Raw genomic sequence first — 12,098 nt, forward strand, 5'->3', positions numbered from 1 at the left:
ATGGTGCTAATCATTTTAGAATTCATTACACATTCACTATGATTTGTTGGTTTATTCAAATAACTACGGAAACACATATTCCCATAATGCTCCGCTGCTCATTTAGTATGTTTGATTTGTTCACGTATTTCTTATCTTATTGCTAGCTGCCGCCGCCCACGAAAATAAAATTATCATTAGAAGCCGCCAATGGAATGAAGAGAAAAAAGGTTTTTAAAAAGATGTTTTTAAAATGATTTAAACGTTAATTATTGCTACAGCTAAATGGATGCTAATTAGTGCCACTTCTAAAACCAACCCTTAATAATATAATAAAAACACGTAGAAAATGTAGCATTTCTTCATGTATGTTTGTAATATATTGAGCGCTGACGCTGATCAATAATCACATTAGACTCTCTGCCCCCTCCACGCTGACAAAAGACCTTCAACACATGAGTCAGTAGTAAACAACAAACAAACAGCCGGACCGTCGTGCACAACAGACATACGCTCTCGCTCGTGCATGTTGCTCCAGTCGGAGCCGCGCTTATAAGCGCGTTCACTTTGTGTGCGTCCAGTGTACGAGCGAGAGCGACATTCATCATCACAGTCCATTCAATTCCTACCAGAAGAGAACAACTCAGAGAGACAGCCATGGTACGTTCAACGTCGTCTTTCTTACTTTTCTGCATATTCTCGCCGCTTTGACTGTTTCATATAGACTTAATCCTACCTCATGGGGAAGTCTGTGTTATTTTTTTTGTCTATTTTGTACATGTTTAAATTGCTTTAGCATGAGACATAGCAAGCCGGTTGTGTTCCGCAGCAGCAGCCGCTGCTAGCGCCGGGGCCAAGCAGCCACCAGCTCTGCTGTCCAGGCAGCTGGACAGCCAATCAAGCTTTCCCAAGGCACACCGAAGCCGCATTTTACCGCCGTCACCCTCAGTAAACTTCCCATGAAGCTGTTTTTGTTGGATTGTGTTAACAGTCCAGATGAACTAACAGCGATTCTAAACAACTGGCGCCATTTCGGTCATCTCCCGTGTTTCGCCCACAAATAGCCTCTTTAGACGGCCTCGTCTGAGTTAACGTCTACTCCTTTGCCGTGACGCTGCTCCGGTGTTTCCATTGCATCATGTTTCGGCTATTTCACGGCTACATCACGATATTCTCACATTGTAACAGTGCAGCGTTGGCAGGTGCAGCAGCGCCTCAGGGCCACATAGCTACCGTATTGTTAGCTCCGCTAGCTGCGTTAGCGGAGGCAGAAAATGACACCCATTATGGCTGGCGCTAGCCGAGATTTCTCTGTTCTTTGTCTCTACACGGCTCCCTCACTAGCTGTATTTTAGACGCTGGTGAACTACGTGCTCCAGATCAGATCATTTTCATCCAACAGTTACACTAAATATATTAACCGAGGGTTTCAGGCCGAGCTGCGCTGTGACAATAATGTGTGAATTGACAGACAAACGGTCGGCTCGAGCAGAGTTTTGCCTTATATAGCAAGCTAGCGCACACATGTGCGTGTGCTGCATTCATGGCCCCACCCTAAATTTGGTGCAAGGACCATTTTGTTTGGTGCCGTGTTCTAATGGATCAGCAGTTAGATTGAACTCACTGCCGCTTGGGATGTGATGGGTTGGCCTTGTTTTTGTAAGATTGTACCATTTTTTTTTGTCAGATTTGTCACAATTGTGTAACTTCAGTCTAGCAGCGTTGGTTCGGCTAGCTGAAGCTAAAGGGCCGCTGTCTCTGGATCTTCATCGTAGGTGCTGCGCACCTTCTTTTAGTTGCGCATGTACTTTGAAAAGCCCTTTACACACGCTGCATGCCACACCGTTACAAAACCACACAATATAAATAAGAAAAAATAACGGATGTCTCCATTCATACAGTTATTCATTATTAGATACGAGCGAATATTTGCTATTTTCTGCATCACTGCAACACGAAAATAAACTGTACATTCATGTGTACCTATAATATATATATACAGCATCTTATTATTATTGTTATTATTATTAACATTCAGCTGTGTTGTCTTTTGCCTTTCATCGCTGAGACTGCACAGACAATTAAATCTGCCTGCTGCACTCTTATTTTATAAAGAGCTTGAATGAAAACCAATTAGGCCTGTGTTTGCAAGTGAAATTGACCTGGAGATGATGATGGTGAGAGGCCTGTAATCTTAACTGTTCCTGTGTGTCATGGAATTAAAGTCTTGGACTGTGACTACTTCCGTACGAGTCAGTTGAACCTTGACTTCTGTAAAGAAACATATCCGTGGTTAGGATTAGATAAGGTGTGGACTAGGTGATGGCCATGGTGATATTCACTTGCTGCTACAATAAAATAATAAACAGAACATTAACAGTATGGTCACAAATTAGACCAGAGTAAGAAATGGAAACTGTTTTACGGATGTAAGTCACGACACAGGAGACTAACGCACAAACCACAATATTTTTTTACCATCATTGTGGAGGACAAGTGCTACGACACGTGTCATGTTCTTCCGTATATGCAAAAAGACTTTAGAAATTTGTAAACTTAAGCAGATATTTTTAATATGGCCAAACGATCACAAGTACAATGCTTAGTTTATTGATTTGGGTGATTAAGGAAGTGAGTACAGTTGGTTGCTGGTTAATTATTACTCTGGAATTCACTGTTATCTCACACAGGCCTTAAACGCCCTGAGCAAACATACAGTGTCTGCCCTTGCTGCTTAGCAGTTGGGTTCCTTTTCCGTCTTTCCTGCCCCATTATTTCCTTTTCATTGTTGTCTTTTTTCCATTGACACATTGCTGGTAGATAGCAGTTTTCTTCTCCTGAGACTGCATTTTCCTGTGATGAAGTTCCTTAAACAGAGTCAGAAGACATGACTGAGTGAGTTTATGGAGCAGCTGAGACTTGGCGATGTGACTTGTATTCTGTATTTCAACAGAGGCCCCATTGTTTGTGACTGAACCCTTCACTAAAATGCTTAATTCATGACCACACCCTCACCCACATAGTTCTCATACTTGACTCTTCACTTGACTTGCAAAAAAGACAAAAGTTTTAAACCTACTTGACACACCTGTTAACTAAAGTTACGTAGAAGTATTAATGTTCAAGGTGGATTTTGGACCAACATTACTGACTGCTTTTTTTCTGTGTGGTTACTATAGCCTTATCATTTGCATGCCAAACAGAATTAAAACTCAGTCAATCATTAGTGCTGATTTGATTTGTGCCAAAGATGATTTTTAGATCGCATAACAGTTTAACTCGTGCACCACTACTGTGTCTAACTGCTGGTTGTGGCCGCACCTTTTGCGTTTCAGTCCTTATCAGTTGTCCTCATAGGGAGCATTCCTTCTGAGTATGATAGTCACATGTTGCCCTCTCTTTAGCTTTATGTCTCTATTTACTATGTTTATGTCGTCACTTCTGGCCTCTTGAAGACTATGACTACTGTTGTCTAGAAAATTGAGTAAAATAGGCCACGTATTCAGTATCTGTCCGGTTACTGTTTATGTTCAAAAATTTGTTCAGTCCATGTTGGAAAATTGCAAAATATTTATAAAGTTTAAAGAAATAAATCCCCATCACAATTTTCACAGTAGGCATTTTTAGTTTCATGTCAAAACGGGACAATATTTACATTTGAAAAGCTGCAACTGGTAAATTATCATCAGGATTATCAAATTATCTGTCGAGTAATTTTATTTGTCAGTTGTTGAACTTGAGCATTATTGTCATTTACATCTCTAAATTTTCTCTCTAGATTGTGACAGACTTGGTCCTATATAAAACAGTTATATAATTTGTAAAATCGGTATTAGTAACTCTCCAGCATTGTGTAATGGTTTTATGCTCTGTTTGAAATGAAAGTACACAGGCCCTGGAATGTGATGAAGTTACATTTTTCTTTGGCATCCTTAGCTTTGAAAAACATGCGACAGGCTTCAGCAGAAGAGCTGCCATGTTAAACTGTAAATACATTGGGCTCCTTATTAACAGACTGTTGTCTCTGCAGGCGTCCGGTGTGATGGTCACAGATGAAGTTATCGCAGTCTTCAACGATATGAAGGTGCGTAAGGCTCAGGCAAACGAAGACGAGAAGAGGAAGAGGAAGAAGGCCATTCTGTTCCGCATAAGCAACGACCTCAAGAACATTGTTCTGGATGATGGCAAAGAGATCCTGCTGGGTGACTTGGGAAACACCGTCCACGACCCATACCAGCACTTTGTGAAGATGCTGCCTGCAGACGACTGCCGCTACGCCCTGTATGATGCCACCTATGAGACCAAAGAAACAAAGAAGGAGGACCTGGTCTTTATCTTCTGGTGAGGGCAGCCTTTATCGCACATAAATTGGTTTATAGACTCCATTAAGATGACATTAGACTTTAATATTTTTCCTCTCTTCACAGGGCTCCAGATAATGCTCCCCTGAAGAGCAAGATGATCTATGCCAGCTCGAAAGATGCTATCAAAAGGAAATTTGAAGGTGAGTAGCTGTGTCTGTGTGCATATGTGTATAGTAGTGGTTTTGTTGATGGATGAACAGTTTAAGAATTGTACATCACAAATATGTTTATTTGGACGTAACAATAACCTGGGTGTGGTTGCTGAACCCTGTACTGGAACCACACCCAACCTATACCCAGCCTTGGAGCTGCACTGATTCAGATGACTGAATGTGAAAGGAAACACTCAAGTGACAAACCCACAGAGAATTATCACCTGACCCTGCATGCATTATAGCATTTCAGCTCACTGTTTTCAGTTTCTGGCCCATCCTTGCTTTTCACTTACTTCACTCTCTCTGCCCTCTTAACATCTTTTATAGAAGCAGCAGGCAGATATCTAAAAACCAGCAGAACAGTAATTTTTCTTGAATGGCAGGCAGACACAGTTCCATACATTTGTCCGTTGGAATTGTTGCAAACTGAGCTAAAAAGGAGCGCATATTAGGCTTGTTTATGCTCAGACGTAAAGCAGCTCATGTTACTTCATGTGTACTCTGTAAATAGGCAGTCATCTCCTGATATATTAACATAATAAGATGATTATGCCAATGCTGTTGTTTCTTCTGTATCCCCCAAGCAGACACAATAATTAATACTGCTTCAAAATCTCCTAATACACAAACTATTGCTTAAACAAGCCACTTCTTGTTTATTACCTTAGTATATCCGTTTCTCTCCATATACTTAAATGCATCGTATCTTTCACAGAAGCCTAAAATCTACTAAACGAGCGTTAGTGCTGACCATGCTTCAATATTGAGTCATATTATTGCTAGATGCCACAGGTGGATCTGAAGAGGCTATGAATATGAGATTTCTACACAGTGAATTGCTGATATTTTTATTATCACGGTACCTCAGACGCAGATTATTAGTTACTAGTTCAGCTGTGTCTGTCGAGGCTACATCACTCAAGACATTTTTCATTTTGTCTTGACCTTCAGTTGTTTATTCTTGAATAGGTGGACATTTGCCTGTATGTGTGCTTCTCATTTGTCTGAAGTTTAATGTGGCTTTTTAACAAGAAGTGAGCCAAACAATATGATAAAATCCTTTTTATGTGTATAGATCAGATTTTTCCAATTTGAAAAGCCAAACGTAATTCAGTCACACAATAACTGAGCTAAGCAGCAGAGCTAGGCGATGGGACTATGTATAGCATCAGACAATATAAATTTGTATACGGTCAGAGTTCTGTGTAGGATTTATACCTGGTTATCTAGCTCTTAAACCTTCAGCCATGTCTAAGCTATTGTGTTGTAAATATATGAGCAGGACTGGATTTTTGTCTTCATTTTGCACCAGTGTGATTTAAATACCTTACATGGTTAGGTAGTGTTCGCTGAACAAGTGAATATTTTATCCATTCTTGCTGACAAATCTAAATTACATAATCGACAATGGAGGATTTTGCCACCTCCTGGTAAACCTGTTAGTCCGCACAGATATGCACCTTACAAGATGGGCTGTTTCTCTTTCTGCTTGAACAGATTAAGCTGTATTAATGAGATTTATTTATCTACAAACTTGTCGATGCATTACTCTGACAGCTGCCTTTGTTTTCATCTCAGGTATTAAGCATGAGTGGCAGGTGAACGGTTTGGAGGACCTCAAAGACCGGCACACCCTGGCAGAAAAGCTCGGCGGCTCGTCAGTAGTCAGCCTGGAAGGAGCCCCTATATAAATATCGTTCCCCTCCTCCTCGGCTTCGGCTGAGGCCTTTCAGACACATCTGTTGGGTTTAGCTGTTCATTCCAGTGTGGTGTGGAGAAGGGCAAAAGCAGAACCAGCATCATTTGTGGGACTCTCGGGGAGGGATACAGTGGGTGGGTTTTGGGGTCAAGTGACAGCGTAACAAAAAACAAACAAACAAAAAAGTGCAGACTGTCATTCCAGTTCATGCAACATTAAGAATATGAACAAAACACACAAAGGAAAAAAAAAAACATTAAGATACAACTGAGGAAGGATGATGATGATAAAACTTAATACGCATATTGTTCATGTGAAGGACAGGGTTTTGTTCTTTCCGGGTTCCATTTCAACGACTGTAGAGAAAGGGACAGGCAACAACCTTTTAGTTTTTCAACCATTGAATCCCGACAAATAGTTGTTCCAACTACATTTTTTGCCAAACTTCTAGTTAAGTTTTGTAAGTGTGTGTAGTTGAGACTAGGTGTAGTATGAACTAATTCACTCTTGATTGCACAAGTTGTATCAAAACTTTCTCTGGTGGAACACGGTTAAATATTTTTTTTCGTCTTTGTTTTGTTATTCCAGTGTTTTGTTTTTTGTTTTTTCCAATTTTAACATGCAAATTCCAAAACTTGAGTGATTCCTTTTTATTTCCAGTTCTGGGTCAGAAAAACATGGCATTTGATGTAGTAAAAAGACAACATTCCTTCTACTTGTTAAAAACCAGGATTTCCTCAATTTAAAAACTCTGGTGTTATGAAAGTCTGATGGGGAGCGATGTGTATATGAAGGACCAGCGGTCAGAGTTTAGACTGAATATTGAATGGTGGATGTTTTGTATCGTCTCCTTATCTCTAATAAAAAGCACTAAACTACTGACTTGTTCTGCTCTTTTCTCACTTTGTTTCGGTGTTGAAGCTTTTGATAATCTGACACTTCGAAACGACCTTTAATACCAGCATGGTGGATGACGGACAATCTTAGATTCCAGATGATGCGCAGATCGTACTCAGCTCATCCTAATGAAGAAGGGCTGCAAGCACTGTTCCCTCTAAACTGCGCGCGTGCGCAATTGCGCACTCCTGACACGGTCTCCGCGCACAGAAAAAAAAAATCCAACCTAAATTGTAAATAAACACGTAACAATTCATTCTGTGCTATTTTTCAGTGTGAGTCAGTGAGTGACCAGGTGACTGGCTGCTGCAGCCAATGATGCGATTCACATATGTATTTACCATAGACTGTATATAATGGTATTTACGCAGCTAGTCAACGTCAGGCGTCCTTATGTGCAGCCACCGTTGTTCTCATAGATATGAATGAGTAGATAGGACACGCCCCTTTGAGCTGCGTGCTACAGCGAGGCTAAGCTAGTGGGGGCAAAGTTTCAGTGCATTCCGTTGATGTAGACGGCGTGAAAACGGAAACAACAAGTATGCCGTCTCACTGTGCTGCATACAATTACACACTACGTCGTACGATTGAGACAAGGAAACTTGGAATGACTTTTCATAGGTAAGAATAGTTTTTGGCTCTTTTTTCATTATGAAATCTTGTTGAGAGCTTCCAGTCTATGAGGGCTAACTAGTTAGCCACTAGCAAAATGCTAAGGCGAGCTAGCAGCTTGACAACCAAATACCAGACGATTAATAGTAGCTGTAGTATAGTTGTACAAGCAGTAGTAGTAATACTAAAAGTACAAGCAGCAGTAGTAGTATAAGCAGCTGTTAGAGTCGTAGAAGTAGTATCAGCATTTGTAATAGTATTACAAGTTGTAGTAGCAGTGCCAGTATTAGCAGCAGTAAATGTACTACCACTACTACTAGTAGTAGTCATATTGCTATTACTACCACCAATACTACCAATAGTAGTTATAAAGCCTAACTCATGTATATCCAGATTACCATCTATGTTCTTCCTCCAAACCCATTTTATGATTGGGATTACAGGCAGTTCTTTAGGACTGCTCTCAAATAATTGAAATGTTACTAACCAAGGTTATACTTATCAAATTAAATAGCTCTGGTCTCCAGTATATTGGCGAATTCGGTTCTTTGTACTTAATTTATTAGCATGATTTCTTTTTAATATGTTGTGTACAGACTTACTTCTCTGTCTACTTTTCTTACTCCATGTAGGTTTCCCAGAGACTATGGGTTGAGGAGGAATTGGAAGTTTGTCGGCTTAGACCTGGTGTCATTCCATCAGTGTTAAACTTCCCGGCTCATCTTGGAAGAGTACGTGCCAGAAAGACCACGACCAAGCAGCCTTGAGATCTTAGGCAGCGTCTCCCTGAGGTGGGTGTCAACGGTGTTCATGGTCAGGTCTGTGGTAATCCTGTCAAAAAACAAAACAGAAAAAAATCTAGATTATCATCATGTAACCAAAGCACTCTGTGTATAACGCCATAGTATAGGATGTAGTTCAGAAAATGTCAAAGTATAGTATGCTTTACTCAAGAATAAGAGTATGGCCTGTAGTTCATAGTACAGCATGTTGGCAAGAAAAAAAAAACAAAACATAGATTATTATGTGGTTCAAAAATTGCAAAATGATAGGATGTTGCCTAAAATTGTCATGCATGATATGTGGTTCAAAAAATGTCATAGTGCAGTATATTGTCAAAATAGTATGTAATTCAAGAAAACATCAGAGTATAATATGTCATCTAAAAAATGCCATAGAATAATAATTTCATTGCACAAGTAAAAGTATAGTAAGTTTTAAAACTGTTCGAATTCTTATATGTTGCTAAAAAAAAACAAAAAAAACTAAAACAAAAAAAAGTCACAGTAATATGTCAATTAAAAAAGCCTATAGTATAGCGTGTCGCCCAACAAACATCATAGTATAGCATGTCGCTCTAAAAACGTCACAGTATAGCCTTTAGTCCACAGCTGTCAGTAGGTGAGGAGCAACACAAAAACAGTCCAAACGCTGGATTCCAGAGGGTTAGACGAGTATTTATTTGAAAGAGGAAGTTTACAACAACACAACATGTGAGGGGGTTAAAAACAAATGGGTGTTAGTAAAATAAAAATAAATAAACAGAACTAAAAGTGAACTTCATGTTGACATTGATGCTCATTCCAACCAGGAACAAAGTAAAAGATAATCAATACGAAAAAAAAACTCTTCCTGTTCACCTCTGAAAACCCAAAAACACACAGCAGTAGCAGCCTAAACTAAAACTACCAATGGGTTCCCTGTTTTCCTTTCTGAACAAGTCAAAGGTCCCTCTCTATCTCCCCACACATCCACCAACCACTGGAACACATCTCCAAAGTTCTGCTGGGCCAGCTCAGCTTCCCCTCAGAAGTTCCACCAGATGAAAGAGCCTTTTGAGAGGCAGCTGGCATCGTGATTGGACTGTACTTTGGTCTGTTCCAATCCAGCTTCAGCTCCAGAGACGGCAGGCGGGACGAGTCAACGGAGGCCGGGTGGACGAAGGCATGCAGCTGAGTACAATCCAGAAAACAACAGAGGAGGAGTGCAGCGGCCAGAACACACAGAGTAGCATCCTATGTCTCTTAGAAAACATCATAGCCTTTGGTATGAAAAAGCGCCATCATATACATCGTATATTGTACAAATAACAAGTCAAAGCAAAGAGACGTACATTGTAGAATTGTAGTAATTGTGGGCTGACTGGCCTTGGCAATGGTCGTCGGAATGTGAATAACACTGACCACACCTCACAGAAGTTATAAGCTGAGGCAACATCTACCACCACCAGAACTGAAGAAGGCTCTTGGATGAGAGGTGAAATGTCTTCAAGGAACCTTCTTAAAGTCCAGTTGGATTGATTTAAAGAACTTTGGATGACTGATTTACTGATTATCAGTATTTTATTTTTTACTGAGTTACGGTAATAAATAAATTTAAAAATGGTGCTACTTTGGCTCTGAACCTTTATCTAGCTGTGGTCGCTCTGTCTTCTGGAGTGATTTGATTGGTTATATGTCACGAATAAAACTCCTTTAACTTAACATCTGTAAACAAAACAAAAACGTATCAACAAAGTTTTCTGTTAGAGTTTGTGTTCTTCTAAGTTTAACTCCAAGATTTTAAATACTTTCATTTACTGCAAATGAATATCTACTCCAAATGTCTCACTAATAATCATTATTAGCCTTAAAAACACACAGAACACCCCTCTATACTCGACCACGCTTAGTATAGTCCGATTCCCCCTTCTATAAATCTGCTTGGAATCTTCCACTTCCTGTTTGTCAAAGTGGCCTTCTACCTGGACAGGTTTTGTTGGAGCTCATGCAACAAACATTTTGGGTAACTGCACTTTAATATGGATGGATGACACTGAATTAGAGTCTGTTTTAATGAGACTGAGTTAAGATGTGTAGCTCTGTCATTAAATAGGAAATTATTTCTCTGAATTCACAGAGGAAAGTCTGAAATGTTTGCTAGGTTAGCGTCCCACATGTACTTTGGCTCAGCTAAAGCTAACTCTCTCCAACTTCTGGATCTCTTGAGTTGCTTGTTGTTAAAATATCTTGCTGGAGGTGCTGAAGCTCAGAAAGTCTGAGATGTTTGTTCAAAATAAGCTCATTCTCAAGTCTTATCTGAACTCTTTTGTTTGAACTTTCCCTAAACTTAGGAGTTAATGACAGAGCAGCACATCCAGACTGAGTCTCATTTATGTAGAGATTAAACTTCAGTGTCATTCATTGATATTAAAGTGCAGTTTTTCAAATGTTTGTTGCACATGCTCCCGACCAAACCAGTCCAGGTGGAAGACGATGTGAAGAGAAAGCTCCAGAGGATGAATATCACACATTTACGTTGGAAATAAATGTCCTTTAATTAGAAATTGTCATGCAAAAGTTGGATTTCCCTTTAATGATGTTCAGATCTTTGAGTGTTTTGTTGATGTTGGTTTCTAAATGTTTTCTGACACTCGGCCCCAAAGATTAAAACCTTTTACGGCTCACAAGCTGCAACAATTCACACATTATCAACTATCTTTCTGACTAAACTAAGATAAAAAGTGAAAAACTGCTTGATTCCTGCATCATGAATGTATATCTTTTTTGGTTTTTATGACAGTAAACTGAATATATTTGGGTTTGACATTTTATAAACCAAAACAAGAAATGAATTAGTGGAGAAAACAATCAGCAGATTAATGGACAAAGAAAATGTGTTTTCCAACATATATGGCTGAATTACTCCAACATTACAAGGTACATACAATTTTAATTCAATTTTATTCATATAATGACAATTACAGGTCAAATTGTCTCAAGACGCTTTATTTTTATATATTTTTTTTTGTCATATTTAAACTATGACAGAAATTTAAAGCTCTTGACTAATCCAATATATTATTTGGTTTTTAAGAGACTAATGGACAATTTAAATAACTTTCCACTAAAACTAATGAACATGAGGTCAAATAGAAGGAAGAGGTTTAAATACTGCAGTCCCACGACGACAAGAATAAAGTTTGTCAACAAAAAGTAAATCTGCTGGTGGATTCCATTAAAGTCCTAATAAATGATAATAAAGTGTGATACTAAAGGTTTGTGGTGCTAAAAAGGTCCAAGTAAAGATATCAAGTTGAACATCTGGATGGAGGTTGATAAAAGTTGACCTCCCTTCATTTCTCTGGAGCGACTCCATGGATTTTATAGATGGTGGTTAAAGACCTGCTCTTCTAGTGGTCTTCCTTCTAGTCGCGGTAAAAAGTCAGTCCATCCTGGCCGACTTCAACACCTCTTCATGACAACTTGTTCTGCCTCCGACTTGGTGGAAACTACAGAAACTCGGGAAAACCCGTGGAGACTCGAAGAACTCGTGGAGACTCGAAGAACTCGTCGGGCGGGGGAAGGTGTGGTGGGCGGTGGGGGGAGGTGGGGGAGTAGAGGGGGGAGGCCG

At 39.6% G+C, this 12,098-nt stretch overlaps 1 protein-coding gene across 1 annotated transcript; it reads left to right on the top strand.

Annotated features, from left to right (window-relative positions):
• Positions 1-480: 480 nt before the first annotated feature.
• On the top strand, positions 481-7,076 carry cfl1 (cofilin 1). The gene is made up of 4 exons (XM_023284878.3): positions 481-639; positions 4,010-4,320; positions 4,407-4,483; positions 6,077-7,076. Exons 1-4 carry the CDS (start codon positions 637-639, stop codon positions 6,187-6,189), a joined length of 504 nt encoding a protein of 167 aa, XP_023140646.1. The 5' UTR covers positions 481-636; the 3' UTR covers positions 6,190-7,076.
• The last annotated feature ends 5,022 nt before the right edge of the window (positions 7,077-12,098 follow it).

The sequence above is a fragment of the Amphiprion ocellaris genome, chromosome 13 (assembly GCF_022539595.1).
Source record: "Amphiprion ocellaris isolate individual 3 ecotype Okinawa chromosome 13, ASM2253959v1, whole genome shotgun sequence".
Classification (NCBI taxonomy): domain Eukaryota; kingdom Metazoa; phylum Chordata; class Actinopteri; family Pomacentridae; genus Amphiprion; species Amphiprion ocellaris.

Bases quoted from the DNA above. Each gene is read 5' to 3' on its own strand.
- cfl1 (XM_023284878.3), top strand. The intron at 4,321-4,406 runs GTGAGGGCAGCC...CTCTCTTCACAG, and splicing joins GACCTGGTCTTTATCTTCTG to GGCTCCAGATAATGCTCCCC. The intron at 4,484-6,076 runs GTGAGTAGCTGT...TTTTCATCTCAG, and splicing joins TATCAAAAGGAAATTTGAAG to GTATTAAGCATGAGTGGCAG.